The sequence below is a fragment of the Nicotiana tabacum genome, chromosome 11, assembly GCF_000715075.1.
Source record: "Nicotiana tabacum cultivar K326 chromosome 11, ASM71507v2, whole genome shotgun sequence".
Classification (NCBI taxonomy): Eukaryota; Viridiplantae; Streptophyta; class Magnoliopsida; order Solanales; family Solanaceae; genus Nicotiana; species Nicotiana tabacum.
Window position 1 is genome coordinate 152,705,250 of NC_134090.1, and position 19,614 is coordinate 152,724,863.

Below are 19,614 nucleotides of genomic sequence, written 5' to 3' on the forward strand. Positions count from 1 at the left end.
GGATTAGACTGTCATATATATTATTTTCAGCTATACTTATAAGTGAAACTTATTTAATTTACAAACCAAATTGACACTTGAATTGCATTCAATCCAAACAGCTCAGGGAAAAGAAAAAAACAAATCCCCTCTATTGCAGTAATCTGTTCCGACATGTTAAAATAAAATGATAGAAAAAACATTCTAAACACAACTAGTGCATATAAGCTAAATCCATCTAAAGTAAAGACTGCAGTAATCACCCAAAAGAAAAGATGAACGTTTAGGGTTGAAATGGAAACTAAACAAACGGCAACAATGCTTTAAAAACTTTATTCAATAATGATGTTTATCTTCATAATAAGTCCCCGATAGAGACACCTTTCATTACAGAAGCATACATTTCCTTGTCATGTTACACGTAGAAATACAGAAATCGATAATAGAGAAAGAAAAATGGCTAACTAGGCCCTCTACACCCCCCCCCCCCCCCCGCCCACCCCATACAATACAACCACTTCACTAAAAATGTTATCCAAAATTGTGATATTTTATGTCATAGAATTTGGGCCAAAAACGGAAAAGCAGATAGGATTACAAGATTTTCACTTCCTGGAGACAGATACAGTGCCCAAAATTCCCCAAAAAAAAAAAAGGAAAATTGCACAAACCCACAACCTGTGGCTGCCGATCTGTCGTCAAAAAATCCTCTTGCCAACCAATATCTACCATGAGGATCAATGTCTTGTTGCGCAACACTTTACTTCCTTCTATTCTTATTTCTATTAGGTTTGATGATCCTTCGACCTGATTTGTCGGGACCACTGCTTCCCAATGAGAAACTCCCTCCAGCACCAAAACTGTTGGATGCTGCAAATGGAGATGGATTCTGAGCAGCAGCATTACTCTGCTGACCACCAAACTGGAATGGACTAGGCGTTGAACCAAACATGAAACCACCTGGAGAGGGCGAGACAGAAGGTTGACCAAATGAAATTGCAGGGGGAGATGCATGTGCAGGATCCTCAGCCATGCTGTCTTCCATGCTCATCTGTCCATTGTTCATGGGGGGCGCAGTAAAAGGATTGGAGTTCCCAAATATGGGCTGCGAAGATGATACTGTCGGAGAAGTTGAACCAAATGGAAAGGCTGGTGCACTAGGGGTACTGGGTGCTGATCCAAAGACTACTGCAGTAGTGCTTGGAGCATTAAAAGACGAAGATGCTCCAAATGTAAACCCAGTAGGGGTGCTAGAACTAAAACTAAAACCTGGTTGAAGCTTTGGGGGCTGTAAACTGGAACCAAAAATTCCAGCACTACTGGAAGTTTGTGAAGAGGCAGAAGTGGCTCCAAAAGCAAATGGATTAGGACTCACTGTGCTGCTAGCATTGACGGCATTTGTTGATGGAACTGAAGAGCTACCACCGAAACTAAATACGCCAGGAGATGCAGTAGTTGAGGCCTTGATGACATCTGTTAAGGAAGCTGAAGAACTACCACCAAAACTAAATACGCCAGGAGTAACACTAGTGGAGGTGCTGACAGAATTTGAGGAAGCTGAAGAACTACCACCAAAACTAAATACGCCAGGAGTAGCGCCAGTGGAGGTGCTGATAGTATTTGTTGAGGAAGCTGAAGAACCACCGCCAAAACTAAATACGCCAGGAGTAACACTAGTGGAGGTGCTGACAGAATTTGAGGAAGCTGAAGAACTACCACCAAAACTAAATACGCCAGGAGTAGCGCCAGTGGAGGTGCTGATAGTATTTGTTGAGGAAGCTGAAGAACCACCACCAAAACTAAATACGCCAGGAGTAGCACTAGCGGAGGTGCTGATAGTATTTGCTGAGGAAGCTGAAGAACCACCACCAAAACTAAATACACCAGGAGTAGCGCCATTAGACGTGCTGACATTGTTCAATAAGGAAGCTGAAGAACTACCACCAAAATTAAATGTGCCAGGACTAGAACGAGTAGAGGTGTCGACGGCGTTTATCGAGGAAGATGAAGAATTAACACCAAACATAAATACACCAGAAGTAGCATTGCTGGAAGTGGCAAGTGCAGTGGTTACTGCTGCAGGACTAGCACCATAAGTAAATGCCAGCTGAGTGGTCTCACTGCTAGGACCGACTGAATTGCCCAATGTAGATGAGGCTGGGGAACTTGCCAGAATACTAAATTTTCCAGATTGAGCAGTGCTGGTGCCAGCTGGGTTGCCATCTGAAGAAGCAGCAGAAACTATGCCAGTATTACTGGAAGCAGAACCAACTGTGGAGAAAGATGTCATTCCAGAGTTTCTAACTTCTGGTGATGAAGTAGATGATAAAAAATGAGAAGGAACAGTCTGTGAGACTTTGGCATTGTCTGATCCAGCTAGAGAAGTTCGAGCACTAACAAGCGAAACAGAACTCTGAGACTGGATACTAGCTGTATTATCTGTTGACATTCCTGGTGAACTAAAACCTAAAATATTATTTCCAGGACTTGTAGATGCAAATGATGAGCCCGCAAAAGATGAAGTGCTACTCAAGTTGCCAAAATTAGTTGCTTTGGTTTTCAAGTTTGCATTGTCTGCACTGGAAGTTGTTGATAGCGTCGACACTGTTGGTGGATCTTCAGACAGCCCAAATTTGATAGGAGGTTCAGTTGATACTGAAGATGCTGCAGCGGAACTAAACAGGCAGCTACCTGAGGTAATGGAGTTGCCTGCTGTGCTGCCAACAGCAGTTGAAATGCTTGTGGAAGGGGCACCCTCGCTTGAGCTACCAGATTGAACATCCTTTGGGACATTCCTTGATGCCAAGAGGGAGGTGGCTGAGATAGCAGGACTAGGTGCAAACTGTCCATTACTGAAGCTAGAAGCACTTGATGGAGCAGCAAATGAAGTTGAAGGTGATAGACCAGATGATAAAGTTTCCAACTTTCCATTGCTCTTTCCATGCTTCTGTGAGTTATCTGACTCGAAGAGTTCCAACGGACCACTTGCCAGGCCAAAAGGAGGGTTGCATAAGCTGTAGATAAGTGAAGAAACTTGTTACATGCTTTCAAGTAGTTTTAAGAAAGCGTGCATAAAACTCAAAGGACCTCCAACTAATTTCCTTTTTCACTTGATTTTCTCCAGCAAGCTGCTAAGCATTCTTAAAATCTTCATTATCCTGTTCTCAACTTAAAATCTTCACTGTCCTGTTCTCAGCTTAAAGTCTCTTTGCAAATAAAATTCAACTACTAGACTTCTTCTAACAGGCGATTACCCTTTCACACTAGAGGTCAGGCTAGACAATAATAACTCAACATTTTATTCCCCTAGGTTTTCATCAATCACATTAAAAAAATAATAGACTGTGAGTGTTAGTCAGAAGAGCTTCAGATGTTTACATCGTGCAAAATACCTGGAATCCCGAGTGCCTATCAACTTGAAGGTTAAAAGAACATAACAAAAATAGCATGAATTTTTTTTAGTGCGGGGTCGGGGTGGGGGGAACAAATAACTATCACATCTGATCTTTATCAGAGTCTGCATCAAGAGAGCTAGGACTTCCATGCTTCAGAAAAAACATGTAATCAGAATAATAAACAGGCAGACCACAAGTACCATACAGAACAACAATTACACTCAATCTCAAGCTACTTGGGCATACATCAAAACCCAATGTCAAATATCAAATATCAGATATCTGTTCAGGGGTATCCAATAAAAAAAATATCAAGATATTTGAAAAGTTGGCACTTTTCACGCAAGATCTAACTATTCACCCATAGTTGAGCATATACAATAAAATACTCCAGTTTTCATGGACATCATCAGGAGAATGTCCTAAAAGAGTACATCATCCATCGCCTATTTAACCAAGTCAAATTCAAATAGGGGGAGTGCGGAACAGGCGAATTATAGAGAAAACAAATGGTCTCTTATCCATTGTGTTCATAAGTTAAAGGGGAATAAAGGGAAATGTACTGGTCACCAATTATTGAGCATAATTTCATTTCAATACCTTCGTATTTCTCCAGAAAAACATACATTGAAGATTACAAATCCCTATGCTTTTATCATTTACTTCAAAATCAAGCAAATTGAAAAGCCCCTTCACCTCAATTCTGCTCCCTCTTCTCCAACTCCAACTATTTTAGCTCCAACCAACATTGGTTAAAGTCGGCAATCACACACAAATTATGAACCTCAGTGTACACATTCCTTTTTGTTACAATATCTCTTAATTTTTTCTTTTGAATCACCGATTCAGGGCTAGAAAACTTGCTATGATCACCACAAATCAGTAAGTACAATTCAGAATCCTAACCCTTTCTCTAAAGGTTAATTATTATGTGGCCTATTCTTCTGCCATCAGTTTGGCTAATAACTGTCTTTAACTTCTAATATTTCATAGTTTAAGAAGATAGTCTTATATATACCTGTTTCTTTTAGAGCAAAAGAGTACACAACATGAACAAAGAACCATTAGCGATCCCTTGAATCGTGTGAAAACAACATTGGAGGAAATGCATAGAAAGGTAAAAAAAATCTGCATCTGTGCACTGACACATGTACATGAAAAAGTACAAGTAGGAGAAAAAAAATAAGTCAGGTACTCTTAGCAAGGTATGTTCAACAATAAGCACCCTCATAGCTGCTAACATTATCAGTAGACACAAATGGATGGCAGAATATAAGGTGACAAAACTGGTCAGGATTAATATATATCTGAGGAATATAACAAAGTAGGAACTAACCTGCTAGAGCTTTCTGGCTCTAACCCTGTGAGTGGGGGTGACGATGAAAATAGAAGTGCTGGGACCTTATCAACACTTGGCTCTTTTGATTTGTTAGACCCAAATGATGGCGGGACAACCTCGGGTGACAGGGAATTGGCACTGGGCAGGAAACTGGTGCTATCGACGCTGATAACAGCAGCATCAGGAGCCTCCATATCATTTCTTTTGTTCAAAATCCCCAGAGTAGCCTTCGTTTCAATAAAAGCTGCAGGTTTGTTCAGGGCTCCATCAGTAGATAGAGACTTCTTTTCAGCATCAGATGTACCCATCTTATCTCTCCCTTCAGCCACTTGAGATGCAGACTCATCAAAGTTTATGTCCTCGTCCAGCTCAAAAAAGTCCTGCAAAGATGAGGGGGAAAAAACAAAAGGACGTATGAACTGAGTTTGTTATGGTCTGCAAAACATCAAGCGTAAAAGAGTCCTGGTGAAGACACAGATGAATAAAACTAAAAAGGCAAGTACCCCAAACTTTAAGTGAGTACTGGCCATGAAGCAGGAAAAAAGTACTCCCTCCACTTCATTATATGTGATCGAGTTTGACCGGACAGAGAATTTAAGATGTTAATTTGACTTTTATAACATAGTAATGATGATGAAAGAGAACTAAAGTAGTGGTTGAAAATAGAGCAAACAATCAGGTTAATGTGTGAATAGTTAATGAACTTAAATTCTTGAAAGTTGTGACTTTGCTGGAAATGGAATAGGGTCAAACTTTTCGGAACATCTTAAAATAGAAAGAATGCCATATAAATTGGAACTGAGGAAGTATAGGCAATACAAGCAAATATTAGGACACAATGCAGTCCTGACACAGCAGCAGTGGCATCAGCTGCAGAGCAAAGTTAAATAGCAACCACCTAAACAGACCTCTAAACCTTGAGTATCTACTCATATATGGAATTGGAAAATAGAGAAATAGTCATTGCGCCACAAGGAACTGTCTGAAAAGTGCAATACAAAGAGCAAGATGTTCACAAGCATTCACAAGATACACCAACAAGGTCAATTAGGGGTGTTCATAAAAACCCCAAAAATCGAACCAAACCGTAAACCAAACCAAAACCGACAAAAAAAAAACCGATACTTTTATGGTTTGGTTTGGTTTGGTTTTGGTTTTGAATTTCAAAAAACCGATCAAATTTGGTTTGGTTTTGGTTTTAATCAAAAAATAACCGAAAAAACCGAACCAAACCGACTATAGAAGTAGCTATTTAAAATTTATTATTACACACACGTGTGTGTGTATACAAAATTTTTAAAATTTTGTAGTACATGTTGATCATTTGCACTTTTAATCTAGTTCTTTGTTATTATAATAATTTAGTTTCTTGCCTCTACATTCTATTTGATTGGTAGTTTTTTTTGCTAAGTACAAGAATCTATTTCACGTTAAAAATAATCTATTTTTAATTGAGTCCTTAAATTATTCATCACTATTTGATTCAATTATCATCAATATATCTTGGTAAATGATAGATTTCTCAAAGAACAATTGGTTTGATAGTGTTACATTAAAAATGTAATCGCCGGAATATGTGTTTGGTAGTGTATGTCTCATATTTAAGAAAAACCGATAAATAATCAAAAAACCGAAAAACCGACAAAAATTGACATAAATCGAATCTATAAAAAACTGACTTAATTGGTTTGGTTTGGTTTGGTTCCAATACTTAAAAAATCGACTTACTTTGTTTGATTTCTTTTTAGGGAAAAACCGATCCAAACCGAACCATGAACACCCCTAAGGTCAATATATGTTGTAACACGGTATGCTCAAATTCAAAGCTAGTAAAGACATTCAAAGATTCCAAGTGAATTGAATAAAGGGAATGAACCTCATGTGCGGTCATCCTAAAAGCTTGCTTTTTTTGAGGTTGAGCTGCAGACATTTTATCCAGGGAATCAGCATTTTCCAAAACTAGCTGAGCATGTTGAGCATCTTCAAGTGAACATTTTGCATCATTCTTTCGTAAAACGGTGGACTCGCTAATAGATATCCTTTGCCCATTTTGTTCTATTTTGCCTTGCTTCTGCAAACTAGAATCATGGGCATCAGTTGGAAAAACCTTAGACAAATTTTCCAGCTTATGGCTGTTGTCTTGTGCAATATGAAGCAGCTTCGGCGAATCCAAAGACTCCAAGCTTTTAAGAGCTTGTCCATGAAGCATGTTCTGTGTCAATTTCTTGGGTGTTTTATCTTTCCCTGCAACTTGTTTTGATTCTGATGACGTCTCCTTTGGGGTCAGATATTCAAGATGATCCAATATCTTCGCAGATGTCTCACTGGACTTGGAAGGAATGTGGGCATACCTTGTCGGCACATTGTTATCTCCAACAACTTTCGAGACCTCCTGATAAACGACAGAAGAAGAAGCAACCCCTGCTCCTGGACTAGGACGAGAAACTCCATTTGATAGGAGATTGGGTTTCTGTCGAGTCCTCCGCATGGGGCCAACAGATCCCAGATCATCTTCTAGAACAGAACTTCTCCGTTTGAGTGGCTGAAAGAGGAAAAGGTGAAATTCACTCACAGATGGTAATACATAAAAATAAAGAATTCAAATCAGTTCAAGACCACAGTGATTGCAAATAATACCTGTTTAGAGCCAAAATATCCATCATGCTCCAAGACTGACTCAGATAAAGAAGGCCTGCTATATGCATTGTATGTGGAGCTACTAGCCTGATAGAGGACCAAAGTTAAACCAACAATTCAAACAAATTAAATAATTTCCAACAGTAAAGTAGGCAGAGAAGCAAATGCACCATTTGACCATCAGTTTGACGAATTCTGGAGTATGGAGCGCGCGCCATGTTGTATATTGCAGATCTACCACGAGATCTTGGAGTGGTAAATCCATTTGCTCGAACCCCAACAAGACCAGCAGTCTTTGTTGTCACTGATGTAATAGGTAAATTTTGGGAATATGCTATATTCTTTAGCAGTGGTGTATCTACTCTCACAACTTGACTTTGCGAACTCAGAATTGATGATGACATCTTTGAAGGCATAGTATCCATGTAAACTTTTGCCAGTTCAGCAGGAGATGCAACATCGCCTTTAGGGACCTGGAACCATCAACAACACAGATGTCAGACTGACCCAATTTTAAAAATTGTCACAAAGCTAACATGTGGAGTACCCAGGCAAGGCATTCATCTTACCCTCGAACTTGTGGCAGGAGTACCAACAGCTGCATCAGATGTAACCTTCTCAGCCCTATTTTTTTCAAGTAAAGAGCTAGAATAATTGGCTACAGGCCTATATTGAATGGATTCAGCTCTCTTATCATTCCCAACAGAGGTATCTACAGTTTTGGAATGCAAAAGTTCTGTCAAACGGTCAATTTCAGCTCTGCACGCACCAAATTTCATATTAGTAAATATCGCATGCCACCTTGAAACCAAATATGAATATACTAGAACTGTCAATTCTTTCCTTTTTTGGGGGGGGGAGAGGGGGGGGGTTAAGTTTCTAGAAACTCGATTCGATTGAACAAGATTCCTATAAGAACATTAGCCTCCCAGCAATCAATTAAAAGTACTTAATAAGAAAGATGCAGTGGCTACCTCTAAAAAGTAGTTGCTAAGACAAAAAGGAGACGATGAAACCAGAGCGTATGTTTACCTAACCCTCCATCCAAGATATAGATGACCTCATTGAGGCCAACATCATGAATATAAAATTCAGATAGATAATTACATTAGAGTTCAAAAGAAGTTGTTTAATCAAAATGAAACAAAAGAGCAATTACTAGGAAAAAACATCACAAGATCTAAAGTATGCTTAATAGTTGAGAAATCGGTTGTTTACAGCTTCGAAACTTAAGTGAATAATTGGCTCCCAAATCTACCCTTCTCCACTTAAATACCAGAATAAATCAAGAAGGATTCGAAATGGTGACATGCCCCTACCACACAAAGCGCTTTTTACTACCTTTACATTGAACCAAAGTACGGGGGCAACAGCAAGATCAAAATTCTATGATTTCCAGTTTGCTATTGTATGTTATTACGAAAACGCACATTAGAAAAAATGGCAGATTTAACCACCAATAGAGTATGCAGCAGCGCAGTCAATTTACATTTGATAGACATGCAGAAATACCGAAACCTGAAACAAGAGATAAACCAGATACAATTCTAGCAACTGCTAGGTTATCCCAAAGCTTACCTGGTGAATGTCTTCTGTTTTAACAGTTGCTCAAGCTCTGAGAATGCACTGCCCTCAGAGTTGCAAATTTCATGTCCGGTGACTACTACTGCTCCAGCATGATCCTTCACCAAAAAGAAGAATTGTTCCAGAAGAGGGAAGGACGAAGGGGGAACTTTATCAGCATACCATACTATATATTTATATCAAGTTATTATTCTCAATAAACAAATGATTGAAGTCTTGTGAAACATTGGACCACCAATACAAGTATATGAGCAAGGAAAAAACAAAATTGCTGTGTCTAGGAAGATGGACAATTCTTGTGATCCAAACACGTGAAAAATAAAATATATAAGCACCAGGTTTCAGAAGCTTTGAGGACAAGATTTGCATAATAAACTTACATTAGGACAAGACTCCTGCTGCAGATCCACTGGTTCTTGTCTTGCTTCTGTTTGTACCGAAAAGCAAATCAGGTCTTAACTAAAGTATGGTAAAACTTAATGAAAACACAAAAAGAAGCAAACAAAGCTCATAGGAAGACATTCGTCTAAGAAATGTCAGAGAACAATTTAGAGTAACCCACATAACAGAGAGACAATAGATGCAAAAGCCACATTACTTGTTTCTCGTGATGAGAAGGAAATATGAATAGCGGAGGAATGTCTTTTGATAGGTGACCAGGAATTAAAATTTCAGAGCAAATTCCTTCCCAAAAGAATTTCAGAGCAAATAAACTTAAACCATACATGCCACTTGCAATGTCAGTGATTTGTCTCAAATGATCATTCCGATAAGGAGTGGTTAATAATTAACACTGGTTGCACAAGATGAATTTAATTATGCTGGAAGTCAAACATGTTATCCATTTCAAAGAGACACATAACAGATGATGCAGCTTTTCTTCAATAGCCAGCATAAGATATATAAACCTCAAGCGTTTGCCTAATGGTCAATATTCGTCGAGCTCCAACCATAAACTCGGGTAACTTGAGGCTGAAGCCTACTCCAACCCTTTCAGTCAACCATCACATCATTTTAAAGAAAAAAAAAAAGGCTACCACTCGTTAGACATAACTAACTAGCTCCCAAGTTGTTTATGATAAGGAAATAGCTCCCAAGTTATGTATAAAATGGGAGATCGGTGATTTTAATTAGTGCAGGCAAATGAACCAGTAGGCTGGGCATGTTCAGCTTGGTTAGATCAGTGAAAAAGACCAGACTACATCAGCTAGAAACAATAATATAGTTTTACTTCAAAAGCTCAGAAGTTGTCTAACCACTATGTCTGGAGTGGCCATCATGCACTTAGTAGGAAAAGGGTACCAGATATGTTTCCCTACGAGCGGAGTAATCTGATCCTTTCAACATAATCAAGAAAAGCAGCTCATTAAGCCTCTAACTTAGCTCCTTGATGATAGATCACTTCTATTCTAAAAGAAATAGGGTTTGCCCATACAAGAACTACAGGTCCCTAGCCTAAGGCTAAAGCCGTGAACTACACCCCCATGAGAGCCCTCTATTTGACTAACATACTCCCTTTTTATCTCCCTCGTACCTTCATATCAAAGCTGGTATTAAAAGTAGAATTAGCATGATTTGCAAAATTAGAAGCATTTGAACAATTTGCTTCTGATCTCGATTAAGCTACTACAATCAATTGGCAAGAGGTCAAAGATTACATGAATTGCTTACCTCTTAATTGAGATGAGACAGGAGATTCAATGCTTGGACGAAGTAAAAATCACTGTGACTCAATCATACTACTTCAAATCAGCTTAAGTATTCCTTTTTTTTCTTTTCCTTTTTAGCCCATTTTATCTAATGTATATCTAATCAATTTTCTGGAACGAAGAACATCTGAGAGGGAAAAACCTCAATTCACATACAATTAGACCATACAGAAAAGTGTATACGGGGACAAAGCAAACTTTTTCTAATAAATTTTCTGAATTTACCAAAGAAAGAAGGTAAAATTTCCAACTAGACATTACCAACTGATATCATGAAACAGCTTGAAACATAACAAAAATCATTAAAAGCATTCTGCTTTTTGGACATAGTTACAACAACTATTACTACTAACTGCCTCAATTCAAAGTTTTAATGAGCCAAATTTAAAACTACAGCATACATCATAGTAATAGAATTCTGTTATTTACGCACTCAAAAAGAAGAAATAATAACCAGTACCTTTACAGCTCCATCCCAAACTAGTTATAATTCGTTGTAGGATTTAAGTTATATACATTGACAATGTAAAAAAAATTCTACTCCGTCAACGTAATTTAACATGTCATAGCAAGTAACTTACTACTCCGACTGTTTTTTATATGAACCAGTCCATTTCAAAAAGAAATGAACCCTTCCCTAATAAGGAAACTCTTAATTTTGCAATTCCAATATTACCTTAGTGAGAAGCTTTCATAGCCACACAAGTTTCAAAAGTCCCGTGTCCATGGAGGGAGTATTTATTTTAGATTAACAATCAATGTTATTAACTAAAGTTACCAGCAATTTTCAAGTTTAGGACTAATGTCTAAACTGCATACCTTTCATTTTTGACAGAGCTGTACATGTTTTCAAGTGGTAATATAAAATAGTTAGCTACCAAAAAAACTAAAGTTACCTGCAATTACTTTTAATTGGCCAGTGTAAATAACTTAAACTCTTAATTATAAGACTCTTTTTTATAATTATCGAGCTCCACTAGACGTAACAAAAAGGAAATTACAACTTTTGACAACAACAATGCAAAGGCAACAGAAAACAAAGCAAAAACCAAACAATTTCAAATACGAATATATAGTCCAATAGAGAAAATGTGCAAAAGGAGAACCTGGAGGAGGAAGTGGTAACGGCGTTGGGGCAGGGAGAAGACGTTTCCGAAAGAGCGACGAAAAGAACCGTTGAGCACCGGAAGTGATGAGCTTAGTGGCGGGATCAACGAAGAGTTTCGTGAGCCAACTAGGGTTCCGGAGAGCCGTCGGAGGGCGATCGTATGGAGTAGTTTGTTTCTTAAGGAAAGGTCGTTTCCGGAACTTTCCTCCTGCTCCGCCTCCGGTGCCTTCGTAGGCTGAGGAAGTTGTCGTTCCGCCGCTGCCAGCCGCCGCCATTTATTCAAACCTTCCGAGAGAAAAAGACGAGGGAAAAAATTGGAGAGGGAGGGAAAATGGGAAATTAGGGTTTTATTTCGTGGATTGAAACACGGAAAGAGAAAAAAAAATATCGGTGACTTGACATTGGCGGGCGTGTCGGTAATTAAATCATTGTTCGACATTTCGTTTTAGCATTTACTGGTACCCGAATGGTACACGGTGCGAATCCGAATATAGTCGGGCTTTAATGCAGGTACCGGATACCAGATGGGGAAAAAAAATTAGCCTTTTTGACGGAATTTCTCCAAAGCCAAAAGCATTTTTTTTTCAAATTGAAGTTTATGACCAAGCTTTTGGAAGAAAAAAGTGACTTTGAGTAGAAGCATAAGTAATTTTAAAAATGTAAAAAAAATAGTTTCTCTATAAAAGCAATTTTGAAAAATATACTTAGAGCCTGTTTGGCCAAGCTTCTAGGAGGCCCAAAGTATTTTTTTTTGTCAAAAAAGTACTTTTTGAAAATTTTAAGGTATTTGGCCTAAATGAAAAGTACTTCTGAGCGGCATCAGAAGCGGTTTTTCCTTCTGGGGAGAAGCTACAAATTCAAACTTCTTCCAAAAAGCAAAAGCAGAAGCAGAAAATTCATTTATTCAAGACAAAAATAATCTTACAATAAATTTATATTTTTCAATCCCTCATTGATTTAATTTTTCTTTTTATTTCTGCCATACATTTATTCTCTTTTTTATTTTAATTATATTTTTATTCTCTTTCTCTTGTTCCTAAGCGTAGATTTTAAATTTATATTAAATGACATATTTTGACATATTTAAATTATCATATAAATAATAAGTAATACCAAACACTCAATAGTATTGCTTTGGAACAACTATATTTTATATTAATTAGAATTATTTTCTAATAAATGTTTAAGTTTATTTTTCTTTTCTAAATAATACTAATCGTAAATTGAACCTTTACTGTCCTTTTTGTAATTTGATACTTAAAAGTACTTTTTTAAAAGACTGGTCAAACACAATGAGCTTGCAAAAAGCACTATTTCAAACGAATCGGCCAAATATAAACTACTTATTTTGCAAAAGTACTTTTTCATAAAGGGCTTTTGAATAAAAGTGTTTTTTAAAATAAGTAGTTTTTGGCAGCTTGGCCAAACTGGCTCTTAGAATCAGTTTTTAAAAGTTTGGTCAAACACAAATTGCTGCTCAGAAATACTTTTCAAATTAACTAGTTTTTGGGTATGCGCGTTGCGCGTGTACCTATCTCAATAAAAATATTTTAAAAAAAAATTTGATAATATTGTATTAAAATATGTATTTAAGTTATAAAATAAAAGTTAAAAAAAAGTGTGAGTTCCTGAAAATAATTATTTATTAATTTTATTTAACTACTCAATAAAAGAAAAAATTATCCTATAAAAATCCTAATCATCTCAGTCAACTAACAGAAGACATCCTTATCTTTTCTCATGAGCAAAATGCATATTCTTGTTTTAATATATAAAATTACATAAGAATTGTTTCTAACATATTAGAAATCACTTTGCAAAAGTAGAATACAATTGTTACATTCTCATTAATTTATTTTTTCTTTCGCTTTGAAGTGAGATTTTATATATTCACTGTCTGAAGCACATAACTATGCATTCAGATATTGTCACTTTATGGAAGGAAGAGACTAAGATTGTAAGAAAATTACTTATAATTGATGGACTTTAAAGAATTGTGCTAATAATATTCTAGAAGGAGTGAAATTATAAAATTCATATTAAAATCAAAATTAAATTTATGCTTTCAACTGCAACTCTCGTGTATATCCAGTGTTTTCTTCTGTATTTGTAATAGTTTTCATTTTTGAGACTTTTTAGAAGTAAGATAGTTTGATTCAAAAATATTTTATGCTTTCAACTGCAACTCTCACATACATGTAGTGTTTTAGTTTTTTCCCGTATTTATAATCAATTTTTATTTTAATTGAGACTTTTAAAAGTAAGATAGCAGGAAAAAAAATTCTAATTCTTTACATTTCTAAACATTTTTTTTTTTGTAATTATGTTAAACAGTTCAACCATATAAGATAAAATCATAATTGATTTTCAAGTCTTAAATATTAGGAATTCAACAGAGTTCAAAAAAAATTGATTTGATAAGAAAATAGTTATTTGATTTCAAGGTTATAAATATTAAGAAAATAATTAAATAAAATTTTTATTTAATGTGATATTTACTTTTAAATAATAATTTTTTTTAATTAAAAGTTCATGTTGAGTTTGTGCATTTATAATAGAACATACAAATTACATTTACCTTTCACGTATATGTTCCGTCAAATTCGAATATCTTTTATGCTAATTCCATTAAATTCTATTAAGTTTAAGCGCCAATTTGGATTGGCTTAAAAAATGGTTTTTCAACAGAAATAATTTTTAAGTCAAAAAGTAATAAGTTAAAAGTGCCCAACTTATTGCTTTTGCCTTGTTTTAAGCAATTTTTAACTTATTTTAAACACTTTTTGATTTTACCAAACTCTGGAAAAAGCAAAAAAGAGCTTAAAAGCTGATTTGACCAGCTCAATAAAAAATCAATCCAAACGCCCTCTAAATCGCATTGACATGGATATGACTAATATCTTTCATGTTAATTCCATAAAAAAGGTGTTGTGTATTTCTTGTTACTAAATTGATAAGCGTCATCACTTAATTAGAAAAATATGTGCAGGGATCAAACAAAATTTTTCCAAATTTCGGAAAGGAAAAAAGTAAGAAGCCGGACCTTGATATTCACAAACAATCAACTATTCTTTTTTCCTTTTTGTCATAAGGCGTAGATCTATATGAATACTATGTTGCATCAATCCAATAAGTTAGAGGATTACAAAACTTTACGATAGAATACACAAAATTTAAAACCTGAACATGCAAATCTTTGTCCAATATTGATCACAACAATTATATGTTTATGTTAATCCTTCCAAAGAATTAATTACAATTAAAGAGGAAAACTAAACACACAAACATATGGAAGAAAAGCAAACTAAAAACCATTCCCATAAAAGAAAAAGAAAAAGAAATGGTTTAGCCATAGAAATACCTCAACAATATAGTCAATAAAGACATGTGACAAAGCTAAATTTACTGCATGGAAATTCTTTTTTTATAGACATGCTTTTATGACTCAAGTGTAACTCTTACTATTTTTTGCATGTTTATATTAGGAATAGGAGATTGAAACATAAATGCATAGGACAACATGTAAATTTCATATATTTATTGTTCAAAATGGTATTAAATCTTTTAACTAATAGAATTATTCCAAACCAATTCTAGTCTAAAATAATTATTTTAAGTAACAAAAAAAGGAAATAAATAAGAACTTGGGAAGAAGCAATATTTTTCACTACAATCGTGTTCAATAAAGACTCCAGCAAGAAATACAAATATGTTATATTACAAACTTTAAATAAGGAAGAACTTAATACACCAAATTTAGTTATTTTCGAATACCTAAATAGTAGAAAATAATTAAATGTCTATTTCTAAATATTAGGTAAATAATAAAATTACTATTTTGTACAAGGTAAACTCTATTTTAAAAGGGTAAAAAAGGCGAACGACATTTCACGAAGGGTCTTCGCACTTTTAATATAGTATACTAGTTTCTATGTACATACGTTGTACGTAATACTTTAGCAATGAGAAGAAAAGGATGGAAAATTAGAATGCTAACATAAGAGAGTATATATTAGAAGTCTTCAATAACATATGCAACTAGGGGTGTACATAGGTCGGGTTGGTTCGGATTTTACAATTACCAAACTAAACCAATTGTGTCGGGTTGTTAAATTTAAAGACCAAACCAAACCAATAAAATTCGGATTTTTCAATCTCGAATTTTCGGTTTTCTTGGGGTTTTTACCAGTAAAATCTTCGTAGCACAAAACTTATTACTTACGCTCAAAATATTTCTTTAATCCTAGTAAGATACAACTATATAAGGTATTTTTCAAAAAAAATAATACAAAATATGAGATGTGTCATAGCATTATCCTAAAATATTCAACAATAAAGACAATAAAATTATGTACGATAAATATCGCTAATGAAAAAAACATAATAAAAATAAACATAATATGAAAGTATTAAGTCATACTAAAATAAGTACACTAATAAGGGAATATTAGTTATCTAAATTATTGCAAAATAAAAAATAGATATTCAATACATTGTCGTTCGTAGTATTGAATTGAATGTCTTTTGTTAGAATTAGTATTGATTTAATTTTGGTTTGTGCTTTTGTTAACATTATTTAAGTTACTAATATTAATGGCTATAAAACTTATTGGAACATTCAAAAGTTCTAAGTTCAACCTTGAATTAATACCTTAAAAGATAAAATTATGAAAAAGTTTAAGAAATATTTATAAATTACATCACAATAAGTATATTTATATATTAAATATATCTAAAATTTATATATATGCAATGTTGAGTTGGCTTGGTTTTGGTTTGACATTCTTTAGTTAAAACCAATCAAACTAATTATGGTCGGGTTTTTTTCTCCAATACCATTCCAAAACAATCCAAATCATAGTCGAACTTTTTTTCTTAGTTTGACTCGGATTATCGAATTGGTGCGGTTTGTCGGTTTCCTTTGTACACCCCTATATGCAACTAATAGAGAATGTAGGATATGTGAATAATTCTAACCAGAAAAGTACGTTGATTTCGTTATATGTTCATATTAACTAACCCACTCTTTTATCTAGCTAATCCATACCAGTATATTTTAAAATTATTATATTTTTTAATTTATTACTTATATGAACAAAGTGTTAATAACGACTTATGTGATAAATGATGTATTACATATGTGTTATTTCTAATTCAATTATATGTTGATATCTAACACAGAAGTTACTAATGCATGTATTTTGAATTTATACTTTTTTTAAATATCTATAAATTTATGTCCAAACTCCACACATTGAAAAATATATGTTTTTTACTATTTTGTTTTTAAAATTTTATTACATTATCATTTTTAGTTCTAGTTTTTGAATAAAAATAATATAGAAAAGTTCAATTCATAAATAAAACTTAATTATAAACAATTTTCCGATAATTTTAAAATTAAAAACATTCTTGGATAAGCAATTACGATACATGAGCATTTAAATTGTAAGAAATAAATATCACTCACCAACGTTATTGCATATTGAATCCAAAATTAGCTGAAAGGATAAAGACAGTTTGAAGCTAGAAACTCTTTAAATTCTTGAATCGAATCTCTCAACTTCTTCAAGTAGTGTACTAAAATAACACCATATAATAATACTCTAGAAAATAAACATTTCCAGAATTGCAATTTCTGAGTACCTTGAATTGCACTATCTCACCTAGCTAATCTACCAGCATTAAGAAGTTCGACAACGAAAAGAATGTTAGTAGTTTCACGACAAATATTGTTTTTTTTTAAAAATATTCATATAATTTAGATTTTACAAATACAGTTAGAATATTAAAAAAATCAGTAAATGTGCATTCAAAACATATCATGCACAGAGGAAAATAGATGAAGAAATTAATTGATGTATATGCACTAATTTGGTCCTAAGGATTTAAAACATGAAAACACAAAACACGTCAATGGAGCGTACTTTAATTGGATCGAGATTCAATATATATAGGAAACTAACTTGATAAGCTGCAACTGATTCCTATTCAAATTGAGAAACAAAGAGAGTTAGAATACCAAACATGCAACAGATTCCTATTCAAATTGAGAGACATTCGACAAGAAGTTTACTTGGTGAACGCTGATTCTCCAAAGCAAAGTAATGATTTTTTGCTTTTACAATTTTATTCAATATGGAATTATTATATGAAAGAATTATTTAGTTCTAAAGGGCTTAAAAGTCGGTCAATATTTAAAGGATATTTTTGTCATTCAACATTTAACGTTTTATTATTCGTGCTTTTATAATAATACTAGTCTCTATGTACGTGCCTCGCACGTAATACACCAATTGTTTATAGTGTTGACATAAGAATATGGATACTTGTTACTTGAAAAGTATTATTCATTATGAAAATATTAAAATCGTACGCTATTCTTTTAGCTATTTATACCATGATTAAATACTTTATTATCACTATTATTTTTTAGTTAATTATGGACGAATTAGGCAAGGAAGACTACTGTGAACATGTAAGATTGAGCCATATTAACTTGCTTCTTGTTGTTGGTTATTTAAGAACTACAAGATGAAGGAGAAACTTATGATCTTTAATTGGAATATGTCAACAATGTTAGTATTGGAGTTTATCGGCACATGTTACCATTCAGATTGTTATAATTTATTTATCACCATTCTTTTTACTTCTATTTTTTCTTTTCTCACATATGATATAAAGATTTCACTTTTAGCAGATTGGTTTTAATATATTATTTTTTAAATGAAATTACTGATCCTTCTCATAACATTAGTCTGTGTCTTAGTCTACTAAAAACATAGGAAAGGAAGAGTCAACTCTTATGTTGCAAGGTTCCTCTCCAACCAAGTAATAAGCACTAAACTGAACTCTATAAGAATAGACAAGGTGATTTCTTACTACAAAGAAAAAGGCTGAGGATTTAAAATAGATAGAAAGGAGTCCAATCTAAGCAAGCGTAGTAGAGGAAAAAAAAATCCTAAAAGTAAGCAAGTAGTTGAATTAGTCCCCGCTAAAGTGGGGTTCCATAAATCCGTAGCCAGAAAAATATTTTTTTTATTTTTTCTAAAAAGTATTTTATTAAATTTTGTATTTGACAAGAATGAATTTTTGGCGCTACTAGGCACATTATTTTCTAAATAAATAATGTGACAAATGTGAGAGATTGAGTGATAGATTTTGGCGCTATTAGGCACATTTGTGCAAACAAAAATGAATTTTTGTGTTACACCCAAGTTGAGGAAGGAGAAAAAACTATTCATCTTGGTGACTCAAGAACAACTTGCATTATTGGGAAAGGAAAAATTCTTCTCAAACTCACATCTGGTGAAACTCTAGTATTGAGTAATGTGTCGCATGTTCTTATTATCCAAACCAATTTGGTTTCAGTGGAATTATTAGGAAAAGTTAGAGTGAAAGTTTCCTTTGAAAATAACGAGGTCGTATTGACCAAAAATAATATTTTTGTGGGCAGTGGATATTACAATCATGACTTATTTGTGCTTAATATTTCTGATATTAGCAATGAAAATGTATTTCCTTCTTATATGGTTGAGTCTATTTCTTTATGGTATGCTAGACTAGGACATGTTAATGTCGCTTATATAAAGAAAATACAGTTAGTAGGATTAATATATGGTTTAGACTCAAATACTATTGATAAGTGTGAAATATGTGCTGAAGCTAAAAGCACTAAAAAGACTTATTTTCCTCTAAATAGAGAAACTGAATTATTATCCTTGATTCATATTGATTTAGGCGATTTAAAGCAGATTATGACTAGAGGTGGTAAAAGATATTATGTGACTTTTGTTGATGATCTTTTCAGATATACTAAGTTGTATTTACGTAGAAACAAAAATGATACCTTTAATGCTTTTA

General features: G+C 34.1%; 1 protein-coding gene across 1 annotated transcript; it reads right to left on the reverse strand.

Annotated features, from left to right (window-relative positions):
* Window positions 1-287: 287 nt before the first annotated feature.
* LOC107793419 (nuclear pore complex protein NUP1-like) lies at window positions 288-12,128 on the reverse strand. The gene is made up of 9 exons (XM_075225578.1): window positions 11,750-12,128; window positions 9,315-9,361; window positions 8,929-9,032; window positions 7,920-8,109; window positions 7,521-7,823; window positions 7,351-7,437; window positions 6,590-7,255; window positions 4,711-5,093; window positions 288-2,993 (listed from the first exon to the last, which is right to left on the reverse strand). Exons 1-9 carry the CDS (start codon window positions 12,024-12,026, stop codon window positions 740-742), a joined length of 4,311 nt encoding a protein of 1,436 aa, XP_075081679.1. The 5' UTR covers window positions 12,027-12,128; the 3' UTR covers window positions 288-739.
* Between the last annotated feature and the right edge of the window lie 7,486 nt (window positions 12,129-19,614).

What these genes read in the sequence shown, in the direction of transcription:
- LOC107793419 (XM_075225578.1), bottom strand. Translation starts at nt 12,026, where the DNA reads ATGGCGGCGGCTGGCAGCGGCGGAACGACAACTTCCTCAGCCTACGAA. An exon ending in AGCAGGAGTCTTGTCCTAAT is followed by an intron (nt 9,033 to 9,314) that starts GTAAGTTTATTA and finishes TTTTTGGTGAAG; the next exon opens with GATCATGCTGGAGCAGTAGT. An exon ending in GAGCCAGAAAGCTCTAGCAG is followed by an intron (nt 2,994 to 4,710) that starts GTTAGTTCCTAC and finishes ACTTATCTACAG; the next exon opens with CTTATGCAACCCTCCTTTTG.